The sequence below is a fragment of the Hemibagrus wyckioides genome, linkage group LG07, assembly GCF_019097595.1.
Source record: "Hemibagrus wyckioides isolate EC202008001 linkage group LG07, SWU_Hwy_1.0, whole genome shotgun sequence".
NCBI classification, from domain to species: domain Eukaryota; kingdom Metazoa; phylum Chordata; class Actinopteri; order Siluriformes; family Bagridae; genus Hemibagrus; species Hemibagrus wyckioides.
Genome location: NC_080716.1, coordinates 34,566,735 through 34,585,353, shown reverse-complemented (window position 1 = coordinate 34,585,353; position 18,619 = coordinate 34,566,735). Strand labels below are relative to the sequence as shown.

The window sequence follows — 18,619 nt, the reverse complement described above, 5'->3', positions numbered from 1 at the left end:
TGTTCCTTAAATAAGTGCATTGGGCTTCTGTTGGTGGGATTCTGTTTACTGCACTGCTGCTAATCACTATATAATTACACTGATGCAGATTATTGTGGATGATCATATCTACTTTGCTGCATATCTCTTGTTAATAGTTGCACTGGTATACACTGTTATATTTATTCTATTTTTATTAATATTTATAATATTACAGATTACATTATTATATTACTCTTGATAATTTCTTACTGCATATGCTATTCTTTTGCTGCTGCTGTAATGTGTGAATCTATCTATCTATCTATCTATCTATCTATCTATCTATCTATCTATCTATCTATCTATCTATCTATCTATCTATCTGTCTGTCTGTCTGTCTGTCTATCTATCTATAACTGACACATTTTTCATCATTTTTCCAAAGACTTTCCTTCTATCTGTTTGATAACTGTAGCTTCAACAGAACAGACACATGGCTCACTGCAAAAAGAAAAGAAAAAGATTATAATAAACAAGTTTATAAATATTTTTTCTGACATTGGTGTCACTATTAATGTCAGTATTTTGCATGTCCATAGTTAACTCTGTCATAACTGTTCAAGTAGACTGAAGTGATGGAAAATTATCTAGACAGCTTCCAAACAAACATGGATGAACTCTTACAGATTCTGTGAGCTGGGTTTTGTGTACATGGATACTGTAACTGCTAGATAACAAAATCTACTTAAGGCACCATTTTAAAATCTTTCTTACTTCATGGTGTTTGGTTTGTTTTATTAATGCAGTATATGTCATGAGACTTACCTCCATGTTGTCCTTCTTTACTGAGTTGATGGAATCACCAGTCACACTGGCCTTTCCAAGTAGAAATCAGATATCATGAATTAATCTCCTGAACTTCAGTTCAATTTAAATTATTACACAGAAAATGATCTAGATATGAAATCATACATAACTAAAATACATTAATTTAACATTTATGGAAGGAGTCTCCAGTGTTAGCACTGTGACATTTTCTGACATGGGAAAATTTTCATGACAGAGGACTTTATGCTCGGTAACAGGAGAGATAACAGATTTTGTATTATTCACTTTATGAGAAAAAAGTCTGGTGAGGGAATGACTGTTTATACTGTATGTGCTGTAACACAAATGATAACAGGATCTAAATTTCCATAACTGATCAACATATACATCAGTCATTATCAGTCTCTTGCCAAAACTACACTGACCCCTAGCTGCTTTTTAGATCTTTAAATTCTGGCATTTTTTTTGCTTCATTTATTATTCAGCATGTGGCATCTTAACAGTGTGTGATAAGTTTTTAATGATTAGTGCTAGAATACATCACTGACTTTTTAATAGGGTCTGTGATAGAACTGACTCCTCTGATCTAAATTGTAGCTTATCAGATACTTGGATGCAGATTGTTAATATAACAAATGATTAAATGTGCTGAAGACTGCAAGTGTTATTTGCTTATTTTGTTCTTAAATAAAGCCATGAAATGTCCCAGCATTAAAAACACTATACCATTGTTCCTGTTTTTTGCCTTCTTTTTGTTTGAGACCTGTTTTAGTCTCTACAAGACACTTCTGTACTTTACTGTATAGAGTTAATCTATAGTTAAATCTCCTAATGTAAGAGGAAATGTCTGGAATGAAATAAAGTTACCTGTTCCACTCATGCACATCTCATTGGCATAGATAGTCACATCATCCATATTGGCATAGATTGCACTTTCTACAGAAAACAGAACAAGGCCTCAGAAAAATACAAAAAAAAACTCAAAAAAGATCTTCGAAGAACAAATGTAGATATAAACAGTCATTGAGACAGTGTCTGACCAGCCTGAAGTGGTGTGTGTCCTGACTGAGAGTCTTCAGCTCCTGACCGGATCTGATTCTGATCTGATGTCTGATTGGTTTTCTGCTGCTTTTCTACAGAGAGAGAGATTCTACATCTGAACATTGTGTAAATAGTGACCAAAACATTTTATATTTCTATTTTACACAGGCCTGATTACAGCATAATAAACAGAGTGTGTACAAAAGGTCACCTGTACAATAGAAATAAAAAAACAAATATTAATTATGAATGCAATAACAATATGTATAACATTATATATAGTCTTTGGATTCAAATAGTATTCAAAAGTTTTCTTTATTTTATTAGAAATTTATATTTTCATTACACTGAATTTGCTCTTAACTTGCATTAGCACTTCTGTCATATTATTCTGCTTTTTCTTAAGATAGAATTTTGCTCTAAATATGACTGTATAGCATGTTATGGGTTTATAATAATATTGATGTGTAATATGACTAGATAGTATTTGTTACATTACAGTTAATATTTCTATATTTAGTATGTGTAAATACTTTTAATTTACTTCAGAGTCTACACTGTATTTAAACTGTTTCTTGCACTGTAATCAGGATGATATCTCACAGAATAATATTGACTTTATTCCTTTATAATAATGAAATATTCCAAATAAGATCTTTTCATCAACACTTTTAGTTATGAATTCATTCAAATAAACTTTAGTTATTGTCCATAATTATGTGATACATCAAAATGTGCTTTAATCCTTTAGAAATTCTGGTTATACTCTACATAACATAGCTAAATCAGTTATGAGACCTTTTTTTCTTTTGCAGAACCACAGCAGGATCATTAAGATCAGAATAGCGATGAACAAAAATCCCAAACCCACAACCAGTCCTACTGTTAAACCACTGGAACCTGAAACTGAAACAGAGGAGAGAAAAGGCAGCAATTAAACACAGAAACTCTGATATTAAAAAGTGAATTCAAATAAAAATAAATCAATAAAGTTTTTTCACATCTGACTGAGATCCAGCTTTTGGGTGACTCTCCTCTCTCTGGGTGTTTACAGTGGTAGAAACCTTCATCTGACTTTGAGACAGTTTGGATGATCATCTCTCCTGTACTCTGGTTCTGGAGAACTGATCCATCTTTATAGAAATCAGCTCGGAGGTTTGAAGGATTTGGGTTGCGATATAAACAGCGTAGAGTCAGAGGATGTCCCTCAGTCACAGGATGGACAGGACTCTCCAGGATCACATCACCATCTAGAACACAGAAAATCACAAACAAGGAAATCCACACACTATGATGTGTCTGTAGATAATAAATAAAAGTGCTCTAATTTATCTGTATATAACGTAAAACTCTCTAAACCTGTGGAGTCTGCAGATATTTAATTCAAGTCTGCAGAAAACTGCCTACACTAGCTCATGAGAAAACATTCAACTGAATTATGGATTCATCAGTACAGATATATACTAATATAGAATATTGATTTGATTTCATGCTCATCTACTGATCCTAGTAAAACTAGTATCTACTACTAACACACATGTATTCATACTCAGAACATTTTTCTTTTCCTTTAACATTAAACACACTACATGAAGACTCACCATGCACTGTGATGTTGACAGGATTACTGTTTTCTCCAGATTCAGACTCACACCAGTAAACTCCAGTGTAGGATGTGGAGAGGAAGCTGATGTTACATGTAGATCCTGTAACTGATCCCCAGTGTGAACAATCTAACACTCTCTCACTGTGTGTGTATCGTCTCACTGTCCATCCAGTAGAGTTACTCTGGTCCTCACAGCTCAGTGAGAGAGAGTCATTAGTAAAGTGTTGAATTCTGCTGGGATTGATGATCAGAGAGACTGGAGGAGATTCACCTTAAACACAAAAAAGAGCCATGTAATACAAGACGAAAGAGGAAACATGCAATATAATGAGGCAAAACACGAAGAACTTAATTTCTTTTATTTTCCTATTTATTACCAAAAATATTTAACCAGTGACAAGGAGTGGAGAAATCACAAAATACAGGAGAACACAAGGAAAATCATGACAATGATCCTCTACTAGCACTTAGGACTCTTTCACTGCCTTATACATATGAATAAACAAATGTTGCATTAATCTGATCTTACAGTCACACTTTTCTATTCTACACTTCAACACAACAGTTAATTTTCCTCACCAGTGATCCATAGTGGCTGTGGATTGCTGTACTGTGAGTGAAGGGCTGGTTCTCCTCTCTCTCCTCTGCACATATAAACTCCTGTGTGATTAAGAGCAGCAGGACTGAGAGTGTATTTGCCTCCAGATCCTCTGCTGCTGTCTGAGAGGAGCTCCACATACACGCTATAGCCACCATTATTATTTATTCCAGTTAAGCCGTCTCTGTAGGGAACAACTGTGTACCAGCTGAATGTCCAGTCTGTAGAGGAGTCTGTAACCTCACAGCTTAGAGTCACTGAGTCTCCTTCAGTCAGCCAGCTCTGTGGAGATACATTCAGTACTGCCCGTGGTCTTTCTGATATGCAGGAAAAACAAAATATTTCTTTTCTAGAGTTATTTAATACACAGTAAGAAGCTTTCCATGAATGTCTAACTGCATATTTTCAAGTGTTTCCAGAAATCCTCACACACTCACCTGATACAGTCAGTGTAACTAGAATCTGTCAGCAGTCATGATATCTTACAGAAACACTTTACAATTTTACACAGACCTGTATCACTACAAAAGACCAACTAAGAACTGAGTAATAATTATCAATACTAATTATGCTGAGTTACTGTACTTTCTATCCATTTAAAGTTACATTTATTGTTGAGGAATGTCTGCAAAATCAGTTCTTGTTCTCACTTACATTATAGCAGCTATAAACAGTCATATCATCAACAACCTATTTTTCTCACTCCTTTAATGCATCAATATATTCGTTGTTTGTTTTTGTTTATAAAATAAAATGTTTTTAAAATGCTGCAGTGGATGTAAATATATATTATATAATAAATATATATTATAAAGCAATATTTTCAATTATGACAATATCATTAAGCAATATGTAAAAGCATTACGCCTCTAACAATCATGTAATCAACATAGAGGAAAAAATCATGACATACCTCTCACTGTAATCTTGACAGGATCACTGAACTCTGTGAAGTAGTAGTAGTTGTTGTTTATCCTGTTTGCTCGACACCGGTACTCTGTTTCTCCTGCATTATCCACTGTCACTTTAAGTGTGTTCTCTTGTTCCCTGTTCAGATTCTGTAACTGATTATTTCTGTACCAGTGAAACCCCCATCCAGTCTCCTGCTGCAGCTCACAGCTCAGAGTGATGGTGTCTCCAGTGTAGACGGAGCTCTGAGGATTCACTCTCACAGTCGGTTTGGGTTTTGCTGTTGATCCCAAATGAAAAATTATTTGTACAGAAAATAAACAACTATCAAAAAAAATTGTACAAATTTCCAAGAGTTTCCAGCTGAAAAGAAAAATTATAATTATAATCACAGCATAGGGCAGGTTTTTTGAATTACAGTGAAGTTGTATTTAACCCTTAACACTTTATAACAATTTGTGAAAATATTTTCTTACATGTCTCACGCATTCACTTCTGGTTTTGGAGGAACTCTATATTGTGTATTTTTTCTTCTTTTAACATAGTTTAAGTAATAAAACACTCTGTCTAACACTGTTATAGACTTCCTGTTTCCCGATTATTTTTAACAGCATGTGCCAATGATTACAGTTTAATTATTTATTGAATGACACAGTGTAATTTTCATACATTTATATTTACAGTTACTGTTGTGAAATGCCTGCAAAACAAGTTAGTTCCTGTTTTTGTCACATTATGGGGCTGGAGGCAGGTACAAGTGTAAAAGTTCATTTATTTACAGAGAAAAAATAAACTATAAAAATGTGACAGAAACAAAGCAAAAACAAACACTAGATCATGGATGTGGAAGAATAAACACACATGGATAATATCAGTAATTTCTCTCCCCATAACACCCAGTTATGGAATTGTAGATATGCATTAAATAAGAACAAATATTTATTTTACCAAAGTAAATGCACTTTTTAGATAAAAATGGAAATATCTTATGAATATATCCCACAATCTAGTTTTCAAATGCCATACAATTTACATCATAGTAATGTTCCTCCTCATCTTCCAGAGCTTTTGGTGAATGAACCTGATCTCACTAGCCCAAATTTTCACAATACCATAATTATGAAGGCCTATGTCAAAGAGCTATATACTTTTTGAAACAATGGATGATTTATTATGATGTAGATTTGCCTGTACACTTTGAGAAGATTCACATTACTGGTTATTTCATAAATTTAGAAATCTCTGTGCTTTTGCAAAAAAATAAAAAATAAAAAATTGATTGTTGGCATTATTGTAAAAGATGACATAGCAATCAGTGTAATTGTTATTCTTTGAAGGTTTTTGTGGTTGTTTTATTTACACAAGAACATTTATTTTCTTCTTTTTGTAATAACATAACAATAGTAATAATAGTAATAATATGTGTGATTGAGAGTAGAAACTAGTTATAGAGTATATGAATTCAGTAGTTAATAATGTTAACATTGGTTAATACTAATAATAATCTTCTTCTTCTTTCGGCTTTTCCTTTCAGGGGTGGCCACAGTGAATCATCTCTCTCTACCTATTCCTATATTCTCCATCCTCAACACTTGCAGCCACTAGCATCATATCCTCATTTATTACATCCATATACCTCCTCTTTGGCCTTCCTCTTTGCCTCCTGCCTGGAAGCTCCATGTCCAACATTCCCCTACCAATATACTCACTCTCCCTCCTCTGGACATGTCCAAACCATCTTAATCTGGCCTCCCTAACTTTGTCCCTCAAACATCCAGCATGAGCTGTCCCACTGATGTACTCGTTCCTAATCCTGTCCAACCGTGTCACTCCCAAAGAGAACCTCAACATCTTCAGCTCTACTTCCTCCAGATCTGACTCCTGTCTCTTCCTCAGTGACACTGTCTCTAAACCATACAAAAGACCAGTCTCACCACTGTCTTGTACATCTTCCCCTTGATTCTTGCTGATATTTTTCTATCACACAGAACTCCCAACACCTTTCTCCACCCATTCCAAAATGGACAAATTTTCAAATGTTAACTGAAATGAACAACTTTAATTTTTGGTTTGTGTAATATTTTATATTTTCAATTACAGTAAATTCATGTTTAACACTTAAAACTGTTCTCACTTACATTACAGCAGATCTCAAATGAGAAATACTTTAAAAACATATGTTTTTCAAGATTATTGTAAACAAACTGGAATCGCAAGGAATTACAATAATTAAGTAATATTTTTTCTAAACAAAACTATGATGAAAAGACAAAAAGTCATGACATACCTCTCACTGTAATCTTGACAGGATCACTGAGCTCTGTGTCATAGCTGTTGTGGTAATTTCTCCTGTTTGCCCAACACTTGTACTCTGTTTCTCCTACATTATCAATGGTCACTTTAAGTGTTTTCCTGTATTCACTGTTTAGATTCTCCAACTGTGTGTTATTTTTGTACCATTGAAACTTCCATCCAGTCTCCTGCTGCAGCTCACAGCTCAGAGTGACGGTGTCTCCAGTGTAGACGGAGCTCTGAGGATTCACTCTCACAGTCAGTTTGGGTTTTGCTGTTGGTATAAAATGATGAAGGAGTCAGAGCTGCTTTTCACTTTACAACAGATGTGTAAGGAACTACTGGGACAATTCACTGCCAGACCACCAGAGGGGATGCTAGCAGGTGGTTTGCTGTTCCTTGTTGTATGCCTTGGATCTTTTTTTTGTTTAAAATCCCTGGCGCTCTTTGTGCAGAGCCCCGCCCCACCTCAGCTACTTAGACCACATCTCTGTAATGTTAATTCCAGCATACACATCGCTCATCAGATGCTCTAAACCAGTTCTGAAACAGGTGAAAACCTGGCCAGCAGGAGACACCTCTGCTCTTCTGGACTGTTTTGAGTGCTCTGACTAGCATATGTTTGGGGAGGCTGCAAACAATGGTGAGTCTATCAACTTGAAGGAGTACATGGCATCAGTGACCAGCTACATTGGCAAGTGCAGTAATGATATGACCAGCTCCAAGACCATCACCACACGCTCTAACCAGAAGCTGTAAATGACCACAAAGGTGTGTGCGCTACTGAACTCTAGAGACTCCGCCTTCAGAGCAGGGGAAAAGATGGCATTAAAAACAGCCTGGGCCAAACTGCCCCAAGCCATCAGAGAGTTGAAGTGCGCACACACCCAGAGAATCCATGGCCACTTCCAGGCACATGTGGCAGGGCACGCAGGCGATGACGAACTACATGACAGTGACGCCTCCCTCCCAGGAGCGCTGAATGACTTCTATGCTGGGTTTGAGGTACACAACAATGTAGCCATGAGGAAGACCATCCCTCCTCCCAATGACCAGGTGCTCTGCCTATCCACGGATGATGGGAGAACTCTATGCAGAGTTAAACCATGGAAGTCTGCAAGACCAGACAACATTTCTGGTAGAGTGCCTATGTGCCTCAGGACAACAATCATCATCCCCGTGCTGAAGAAGAAGAATGAAATGCTTTGAGAGGCTCATCATGAGGCACATTAAGACCTAGCTACTACCCTCACTGGACCCCATGCAGTTTGCATATAGCCCGAACTGCTCCACGGACAATACTATCACCACAACCCTCCATCTGCCCCTTACCTACCTGGACAATAAGAACACATACGTACAAATGATGTTCATAGATTTTAGTTCAGCATTCAGTACAATCATCCCTCAGCACCTAATTGGGAAGCTGAGCCTGCTGGGCCTGAACACTTCCCTCTGTAACTTGATCCTGGACTTTCTGACTGGGAGACCTCAGTCAGTCAAGATTGGGAACAGCATCTCCAGCACCACCACACTGAGCAGTGGGGCCCCTTCACTCTGCTCACTCTGCTCTGTTCACTCTGCTTACTCAAGACTGTGCAGCAATGCACAGCTCCAACCACATCATCAACTATACTGATGACATAGCTGTAGTGGGTCTCATCAGCAAAAATGAAAAGTCAGCATACAGAGAGGAGGTGCAACAACTAACAGCCTGGTGTAAAACCAACAACCTGTCTCTGAACATTGACAAAACACTATTTAGTTGCTGCTGTTGCTATTTTTGCACATTTCAAAATGTCACCAACCGCTGCTATACGTATATGTTTACAAGCATATATGCTTATAAGAACACACTTGTTTACAGTTCTTCTATTTTGCACATTTTGTATCCTGTTTTGTGTTGTTTGTCTTGCACTGTTTGCACCAGGTTTCACACGTTGCACTTTATGTACTATAGCTAGGACAACTACATCTACTCTGTCTTTAGTGTAGTGTTATTGTTTTGTTTTGTAAATATATGTTATGTTGTTTTATGTTCAAATTCAAAATTCAAATTCAAATTTTATGTGTCACATTTGTCACATACATAATCGTACACATTATGATATGCAGTGAAATGGTTACATGACTATTTGCTTTGACCTTTGAAAAGGAAAAGGAATAAGCACTAAAAATGTAAAATATCAAATACGTAATATAAAATATAAAAAAACTACAATTATAAAATATAGAAAACTACAATTCACAGTAGGTAAATAAAACTAGAATATAATATAAATAAAATAAAAATATAAATATAAATAAAGTAAGGTAGGGTATCTGTGTATACAGAATATGTATATAAAATATAGAATATATATAAGAAATGTAAGATATGTAAAATGTAAACTGTATTACACTGTATTATACAGAACTATATAAAAATGTAAAATGTAAACAACTGTATTATACAGAACTATATAAAAATGTAAAATGTAAACAACTGTATTATACAGAACTATATAAAGTGAATGTGTGCGATAATGTGCAAGGTGCAGACAGCAGCAGTACTGGATGGTCATTTAGTGAAATAAGGTGATGAGATGATGAGAGCAGTGGTATGGTCCATCTTAAAGTGCAGATGTGCACAAGTCCTCTTTGTGTATAAACGGGACCAGAACGTCCTATATATTTGCCATATATGTTTATGTTTTATGTATTGTGTGTCACAATCCTGTAATGTGCAAATGTACGGTACAGTTTGGTGTGTTCCAAAATGTGTGTAGGAAGCATTGCAAGTCCAATCAGTTGAGTCCTGTGTGGAGTTCTGGTTGAGAGACCTCATCTGTCCTGCATGGTGCTGTTCCCGAACCAGGTGGTGATGTTTCCCATCTGGATGCTCTCTATGGTGCAGGAGTAAAAGTTCCTAAGCACCTTAGCAGGCAGTCTAAAATCTCTCAAGCGTCTGAGGTGGAAGAGATGCTGCCGAGCCTTCTTCACCACAGTGTTGATGTGAAAGGACCATGACTATCAGCTCCTTAGTCTTGCTGACATTAAGGTCGAGGTTGTTCCTCTGGCACCAGTTCTCCAGAGTAGGCCATCTATCTCCTCCAGGTAGGCCATCTCATTGTTGTCAGAGATCAAACCGACCACAATGGTGTCGTCAGCAAACTTGATGATGTAGGTGGAGTTGGTAGTGGCCATGCAGTCATACGTATACAAAGAGTACAGCAGAACACAACCCTGAGGGGCTCCAGTGCTGAGGGTGAGTGAGGTTAAGACATGTATGCCCATCCTTACTGACTGTGGTCTGCCGGTTAGGAAATTGGAGATCCGACAAACAGCAGTCTAACATAATTCCCCTTTCTAGGGTCCAGGTGAGTGAGTGATGTGTGAAGGAGGTGGGAGATGGCATCATCGGTTGAGCGGTTCAGACGGTAGGCGAACTGTAGTGGATCCAGGGTATCTGGTAGTGAAGTGATGATGAAGTCTCTGACCAGCCGCTCAAAGCACTTCATCACTACTGAGGTCATGGCTACAGGGTGGTAGTCATAGAGGGAAACAGGATGGGGCTTCTTCGGGACAGGAACAATGATGGACTCTTTGAAGCACATGGGGCTTGCCGACTGAGTTAAGGAGAGGTTGAATTTGTCTGTGAACACTGGTGCTAGCTGGTCAGTGCAGGCTCTGGGGACTTGACCTGAGATTCCGTCTGGTCCTGCTGCTTTCCTCGTGTTCACTCTCCTGAAGGGTCTCCTCACGTCATGCTCGGAGATGATGAACACACTTCCGGTGTTGGCATCCTCTTCCTGTCTGCAGCTATTAGCATTAGCTGTAGCATTAGCATCGTTAGCTGCAGCCTCAAAGCGAGCGTAGAAGGTGTTCAGCTCATCTGCCAGAGACTCTTCTGCATTCATCATACCGGATGTTGGTGCTTTATAGTCTGTTATTGTCCTTAATCCCTGCCACAGGATCCTAGAGTCACTCTGTTGGAGCTGTGATTTTAGTTTCCTCCCACAGCGTTGCTTTGCCTCATTCACTGCTTTCCACACGTTGTATGACGCAGCCCTGTATGAGTCCATGTCACCCGACACAAGTTCCGCATTGTAGGCAGCGGTGCGAGATCTCAGAGCATCGTGGATGGTCTTATCCACCCACGGCTGCTGATTGGGAAACGTTCTGATGGTGGTTTTCTGCACAGTATCATCTGCTAGTTTCCTGATGAATCCCACAACCACTTCCGTAAACACATTCATGTCATCAGAGCTGCACTGGAATGTGTCCCAGTCTGCATCATGTAGAGCGGCCACCGATTGGTCCATCCAGCAGGTGACCTCCCTGTGAGCCGGAACTTCCTGTTTGAGCCTTTGTTTATATTTTGGCATGAGGAAGATGGTGGCGTGGTCGGATTTCCCAAACGGTTGGTGAGATTGTGCCTTGTAGCCGTCTCTGACTGTTGTGTAACAGTGGTCCAGTGTCCTTTCACTCCTGGTGGGGCAGCTGATGTGCTGATAAAAGTTTGGCGCTGCACGTTTGAGGTTGGCACTGATAAAGTCCCCCGCCACAATAAGCACAGCGTCCCGGTGTTGTGTCAGGTGCTGAGTGAGAGCTTCATGCAGCTCGCATAAAGCAGTGTCCGTGTCCGCCTGAGGTGGAATATAAACGGCGCTGACTATGACTGATGGAAACTCCAGAGGAAGATAAAAAGGACGACATTTGATGGTCAATAGTTCCAGGTTGGGTGTGCAGGATCATGTGAGAGGAACAATGCTTGCGCTGTTGCACCAGCTACTGTTCACCATTAAACACACACCGCCTACCCTTGACTTCCCGGTTTCCAGTGTTCTGTCCATGTGGTGAACCGAGAAGAACTCGGCCCAGCTGGATGGCATGGTCCGGTACCGCTGGGTTCAGCCATGTCTCGGTGAAGCAGAGGAGATTGCAGTCCTGAATGTCTCTCTGGAACTTTACCCTGGCCCTGAGGTCATCGAGCTTGTTCTCCAGCGACTGGATGTTGGCGAGCAGGATGCTAGGCAGAGGTGTGCGGTGTGCACGGGCTCTCAGCCTGTTCCTGATGCCAGCTCGTTTCCCCCGGGGCCGCCGCTTCAGGTCTCGTCCTTTGTTCTCCCTCAGGATCTCACTCGGCCAGCTTGGATTCGGGGTTAAAAACGTGGAATTGTGAGTACATTGTATACCAGTAGAAATAAGGGTATCTTTATCATATCTAATGCACTCCATTGTGTAGAATTTGCCAGTCCTACTGTACTGAAAGTTAACTTAAAAAACAAAAACACAGAAAAAGGGGTCGGAGCAGTCGTGATGACAGCCGACCTCACCGGCGCCATCTTGGAAACAGCACCAGGGTCCTGGAGAAACATTGTTTCATTTTACTATGTACTGTGTCAATTATATAGTTCAAAATACAATAAAAGCTTCTTGACTTTATTTGAAATGCTTTTTGTCTAAAATGTTTATTTTTAACATTTGATACAAGATGTTACAGTTGTATGTTTTCTTACATGGCTGGAATTCAGTTTAATAAAATTCATGATTGGATTGAAGTGTTAAAAAACTGTATTTGCTGTATTTGTTAATTTATGGATCCTGCATAAATCCTCATTACTATCTATATATGTATCTGCATATTCCTAAAAATGAGCAAAAACATGACTTCTTACAGTAAATGACAGAGGACTTTTTTCAAAAATCTACAGGCATTCTGCAGCTGAACATAATCATCTAGCTGAGAAACATTAATCATCATTTGTCAGTCTAACCATCAAAGTAGTAAAAGTCTGGGGTTTTAGTGAAGACAAAATGTGATTTATATAGATGTCAATTCAATTCTAGAACCAAATATTCATTTTAACTAATATATAATATAATAACCAAATATAAATCATCCTTTATTTACAGAGCACACTTATTAACAACAAAATTGATTTTTTTTTTCAGTTGAATAAAAACTACTACTACTACTACTACTACTAATAATAATAATAATCGGCTATTAAAGGGACTAATCAGAAGCTAAAGTTTTAAAGGAGTCTATTAAAGAAGCTGCCCACAGAGAAAGATGCTCAAAGAGCGACACCACATGATAACTGAGCATTTTCAAGAGTGAAAGTACAAGATTTATTTAAGAAAAAAAAAAACTTATATAATACCCAGATGTTACTGAAAAAGACATCATGATGATTCTTTTGAAAGAAATTGGTGTCTACTGGACAGGGAAGTGAAAATCAACATTAAAGAAACAGGGACTCAGTTACTGACAGCTCAAAAACACCCACAGACTCACCTGATACAGTCAGTGTAACAGCATCACTGATCTCTGAACTCTGAGAGTCTCTCCCATGTCCTCTGCAGGTGTAGGTACCACTGTCAGAGTCTTTAACAGACCAGATTATGAACTCTTGCATTGTGTTGTCTTTGTATAATTTCTGTCTTTCTCCTGTAAAACCGTTATTTTTTTTTTCCCATCTGTAAGTCCACTGAGTGTCTCCTCCTCCCTGGATGTTACATCTGAGAGTAACACTCTCTCCAGTGAACACATGTGTATCAGGGTTTATTGACACCACAGCTTTAGGACTCCCTATAAAACATTCTGTTGTTAATAAACCTTACATAAAGTCATTCCCAAGTCTACACTACTAATATCATGTTTAGAGTGAGTATGAGTACATGTTTTTGTTACTTGTTGATACTGATATCTGTAGCCTACTTTATATTAAGAAATCAGGGGCATCATGAAGCATTTTATGTTAGCTAGTTATGTTAGTTGCTCTCTTGTGCTGCTGGTATTAAACTTGTGCTGTTTTATATTTAATATATTAAGACATTTAAGGAGTGTAAAACTATTTGTGTGTAAAACTATTTATTCAAATGTGATGTTGCAGCCATCCTTTGATTTAAAGATTTAAAGGTGGCTATGAAGAAGCTGCCCACAGAGAAAGGTGCTCTGAGAAAGAGTGACACCAAAAGTACAAGATTTACTGAATAGCAAACTTAATATAAAACCCAGATCCTACTAAATAATGCATGATGATTCTTGTGAAAGAAATTGGTGTCTACTAGACAGGGAAGTGAAAGTCAACATTAAAGAAACAAGGACTCAGTTACTGATGGCTCAAAATCTGAACCCTAAAAAATAATGTTAACATTAAATAAGAAATAAAAACACCAACAGACTCACCTGATACAGTCAGTGTAACAGCATCACTGATCTCTGAGCTGTTAGAGTCTCTCCCATGTCCTCTGCAGGTGTAGGTACCACTGTCAGAGACTTTAACATACTGGATTCTGAACTCCTGCATTGTGTTGTCTGTGTAGAATCTCTTACTTCCATCTGTGTAGACTGTGTTATTATTTTTCTTCCAGTTGTAAGTCCACTGAGTGTCTCCTCCTCCCTGTATGTCACATCTGAGAGTAATAATCTCTCCAATGAAGACATGTAAATCAGGCATTATGGACACCACAGCTTTAGGACTCCCTATAAAACATTCTGTTGTTAATAAACCTTACATAAAGTCATTCCCAAGTCTACACTACTAATATCATGTTTAGAGTGAGTATGAGTACATGTTTTTGTTACTTGTTGATACTGATATCTGTAACCTGCTTAATATTAAGAAATCAGGGGCATCATGGAGCATTTTATTTAGTACTAGTTATGTCAGTTGCTCTCTTGTGCTGCTGTCAATAAACTTGTGCTCTTTTATATTTAATATGTTAAGACATTTAAGCAGTATAAAACTATTTGAGTGTTAAGTCATTCATATATAGCATAAAGCATAAACTATTTGTTCGAGTGTAAAACTATTTATTCAAATTACCAAATTGTGCACAACCTTCTCAGCCCCAAAATAAATCAAATCTGCAGACAATATAAAGGATAAACTATATATTTAATCACCTTCAGCCTGAGCCACTGGTATAAGTGAAATCAGCACTAAAAAGGAAACAGAAACAGACATAAATTAACATAAACATTCAGTCTATTAATGAAAACAGCAGAATTTAGACACACAGAACACATATAAGATTAAATCTTATTCAGGAAATCTAAACTACCATCTGTAAAAAATACATTTTAAATAACATTTAAAATATTTAAATTAAAATATTTTCTAAATAATAAATAAATAAAAATACTGTCACTGTTCTGTGTACAGGACTAAATAGAAGAACTTGTTTCCACACAAACAATTTCTCTTATGGAATACATTTTGTACTTCTGAATACAGTTTTATATTTAGATTATTTAATTAATTTTTATCTTATCTTATCTTATCTTATCTTATCTTATCTTATCTTATCTTATCTTATCTTATCTTATCTTATCTTATCTTATCTTATCTTATCTTATCTTATCTTATCTTATCTTATACACAAAAGACAACTACATGCCCAAGCAAAATAGGAGCATTCTGCTGTAATTGCCATGTGTGGCAATCTTCAAAATTTTTGTGACAGTTACTTGGTGATACTAAATAAAGATTAGTGCTCTGCATTAGTTTGGTATTAGTGCATATTAGAATGAATTTTCTGTGTTAATGACTGACTGATTAACAGAGCAGTGGTTAGGGTAAAAGCCTTACCGCTTCCTGTTTGCTCATAGAGAGAGAGAGAGAGAGAGAGAGAGAGGGGATAGATACATGTACTCTAATCAGCCATAACATTAAATAACCTGTCTAATACTGTGTATGTCCCCCTTGTGCCACCAAAATAGCTGTCGAGGCATGAACTCCACAAGGCCTCTGGAGGTATGCTGTGGTGTCTGGCATCTAGACATTTGCAGAGGATCCAGCCTCCATCCCAGAAAACATGAGACAACTTGTATATCATGGTTCAGTATCTGGACGTTTGACTATGCTCATAGATATGCAGTTCAATATTAAAATGTCTGGAAAGGAACTTTGTGGATATGGAGAGGAGATATGCAGAAAATTGACATATGGTATAAGTAAGCACGGCCTGTGCAATGAACATGGGGCTAAATATTTCACGAATGTAGTTATGAATTAATCTCCTCTGCTGCACTTCACTTCTCCTGATTTATCTCTTCTTTTCTTCTGTTATCATATAATTTATGATTTTGTTTAGATATTTTTGCCAATTCAACTAGGTTCATCACACAAATCATGGACAGTGGACTAATCCATTTTGGAAGAGGGGTTATTGGTTTGGAAATTACAACTTATTTCATCAGTGTTGCATGATTTTGCTAAAATTCTGTTTCATTGAGTGTGCTTTATTGTACTACACATACAGGAATTCAGTCATAATAAGAGGTCTGTGAACTACTGGATTGGGGGTTTCTGTGGACTGTGGACATACAGCGTAAAAGCATAAAAATCCTGTATGTTACAACCCATAGTAAAATGCAGCATATCTCAAACAGCCTGCTTTAGGCTGAAACACATCTCAGAATGCACAAAACGTGGAACTTTTATACAGGATTTTCTCTGTTTGAAATTTCGCACTCTATTCCTGAATGTTGATGTCCTGTATGATCTTCAGGGTGTCTCTAGGATAAGCTTCAGATTCACTGCAACCATAACCAGCATGAAATATTTCCTGAAGATGGATTAATGATTCTGTGAGTCGATCGCAGCACAGCTCCTATGTTTTTAGGTTCTTTTCATGTGAGGAATATCACTAGTGGTCCTAAGAAAAGAGTTGCTCAAGTGGGTCATAGACAAGAAGGGAGGAACTGGGACCTCCTCCTTCCCTACATCCTTTTTGCTGTCTGAGAGACACCTCAAGCCTCCACTGAATTTACACATGATCCTACACATGGTCCTCGAGTAACCAGTAAACTGAATGGGTGAATAATAATTCATATAGTGTATTTTATCCTCAATGTCTATGTCAGTGGTATTAAATTTACCTATATTATCAACAGCTAAAAAGTTAAAAGTTATTGATTGCTTTCACATGTCCATCTTCACACCTCCTCTGTTTCTTCACAGCTGAATTTGCACCACAACATACCATAACAGACCATAATAGTAACAAAAATGGAAATGTAGGTTATATGACATTTTCTCTGAATTTCTAGTTAATGTTCACATGGTTTTATTAAAACCTTACTATATTGTGATGGTGGTGCCCACACTGCTGCCCACAAGCAGCAGAAAAACACTCCACTCTCAACTACCCCATGGGTGCTGAAAGATCAGCAAGAGCAATTTCAACAACCTCACTGAGGAAAGCAGGAGTTAGTGAGGCTTCAGGGCTGGGCGGCAGAAGAGAGCCAAACAGGCAGCCAGTCAGGTGACAGCAAGAGCTCCTCATCCTCATGGAGCTTTAGGTAGAGTATCATGGGGCATGTTCAGGGCAGTAAGTTAAGTTCAGTTTTGTCCTTCTGAAACCTCCAGCTTCACTAACGCATGCTAGTACCTCTGCTCCTCCATACACCAACTATCCCTCCACTGCCCTTTACCCAGTACCCTGAATAAAAGAACACTCTTTGCACTTCACCCAGCCTCCTGAATGCAGCATATCTCAAACAGATACTCTTGAACTGGACACAGCCTCACCCAAACTGACAATCTGAAAACTGGACATCGGGTCTAATGCATCTTAATTTTTACTGCATGGTGCAGGTGGTAGGCTCAGATATCAGCATCACATCAACAACTTAAATGCATGCAACATGCAAATATTTTCATCTTGTAAAGTCAGTTATTGCTTTAACACAACCATCTTCACACCTCGTCCCCTTTATCACCACTGAACACACAACACTGAGTTAAAAAAAGAAGCAACTGCTAACTTGAGTCTTTCCTCTGGCCTATTAAACTGTCATTGCCCTGTGTGTGTCAAGGCTAATGAGAAGTCTTTATTTCTGCAAACTTCTTTGATAGATTTCACCCAAATAAGTAAATGAAATTAGACAATAGATTGGTGTTGGTGTGTATTAACATGAACTTATGGCACTGAGATGCTTCACATGTTAATGTCCTGGATGTGCTTCTGGGTGTCCCCAGGAAAGGCTCCAGATTCATTAACCCTAAATAGCATAAAGTGTTTCCTGAAGATGGAGTAATGACTCTGACTCTGCTGTGTCTCTGACTTTAAATGGTGATTTTCAGTGTGGCTTTAAAAGATTTCAGTGATGTCAGTGGAGTTAAATTTAACTTAAATTTAAAGTTAAATTTAATCGCTTATCCGATCTATCCTCAGGTCATGGGGAGCCTGTGGTATCTCAGGCGTCACCGGGCATCAAGGCAGGATACACCCTGGCTGGAGTGCCAACCCATCGCAGGGCACACACACACTCATTCACTCATGTAATCACACACTATGGACAATTTAGAGACTTATTTTTTACATGAAATAATAATATGCCTTAGTAATAATAAAAACATGGCCTTAGTTACAAGTGCACATGTATG

The 18,619-nt window shown here is 38.0% G+C and overlaps 1 protein-coding gene across 1 annotated transcript in view; it reads right to left on the bottom strand.

Moving 5' to 3' along the window:
• Positions 1-415: 415 nt before the first annotated feature.
• LOC131356324 (Fc receptor-like protein 5) overlaps positions 416-18,619 on the bottom strand; it is a 94,997-nt gene continuing 76,793 nt past the window's right edge. Inside the window, exons 8-14 of the mRNA XM_058395228.1 lie at positions 14,413-14,709; positions 3,432-3,707; positions 2,822-3,080; positions 2,629-2,750; positions 1,830-1,922; positions 1,657-1,725; positions 416-462 (exon numbers count right to left, since the gene is read on the bottom strand). Of these exons, the coding sequence (XP_058251211.1) occupies positions 416-462; positions 1,657-1,725; positions 1,830-1,922; positions 2,629-2,750; positions 2,822-3,080; positions 3,432-3,707; positions 14,413-14,709 (1,163 nt within the window). The remainder of the gene's footprint in view (positions 463-1,656; positions 1,726-1,829; positions 1,923-2,628; positions 2,751-2,821; positions 3,081-3,431; positions 3,708-14,412; positions 14,710-18,619) is intronic.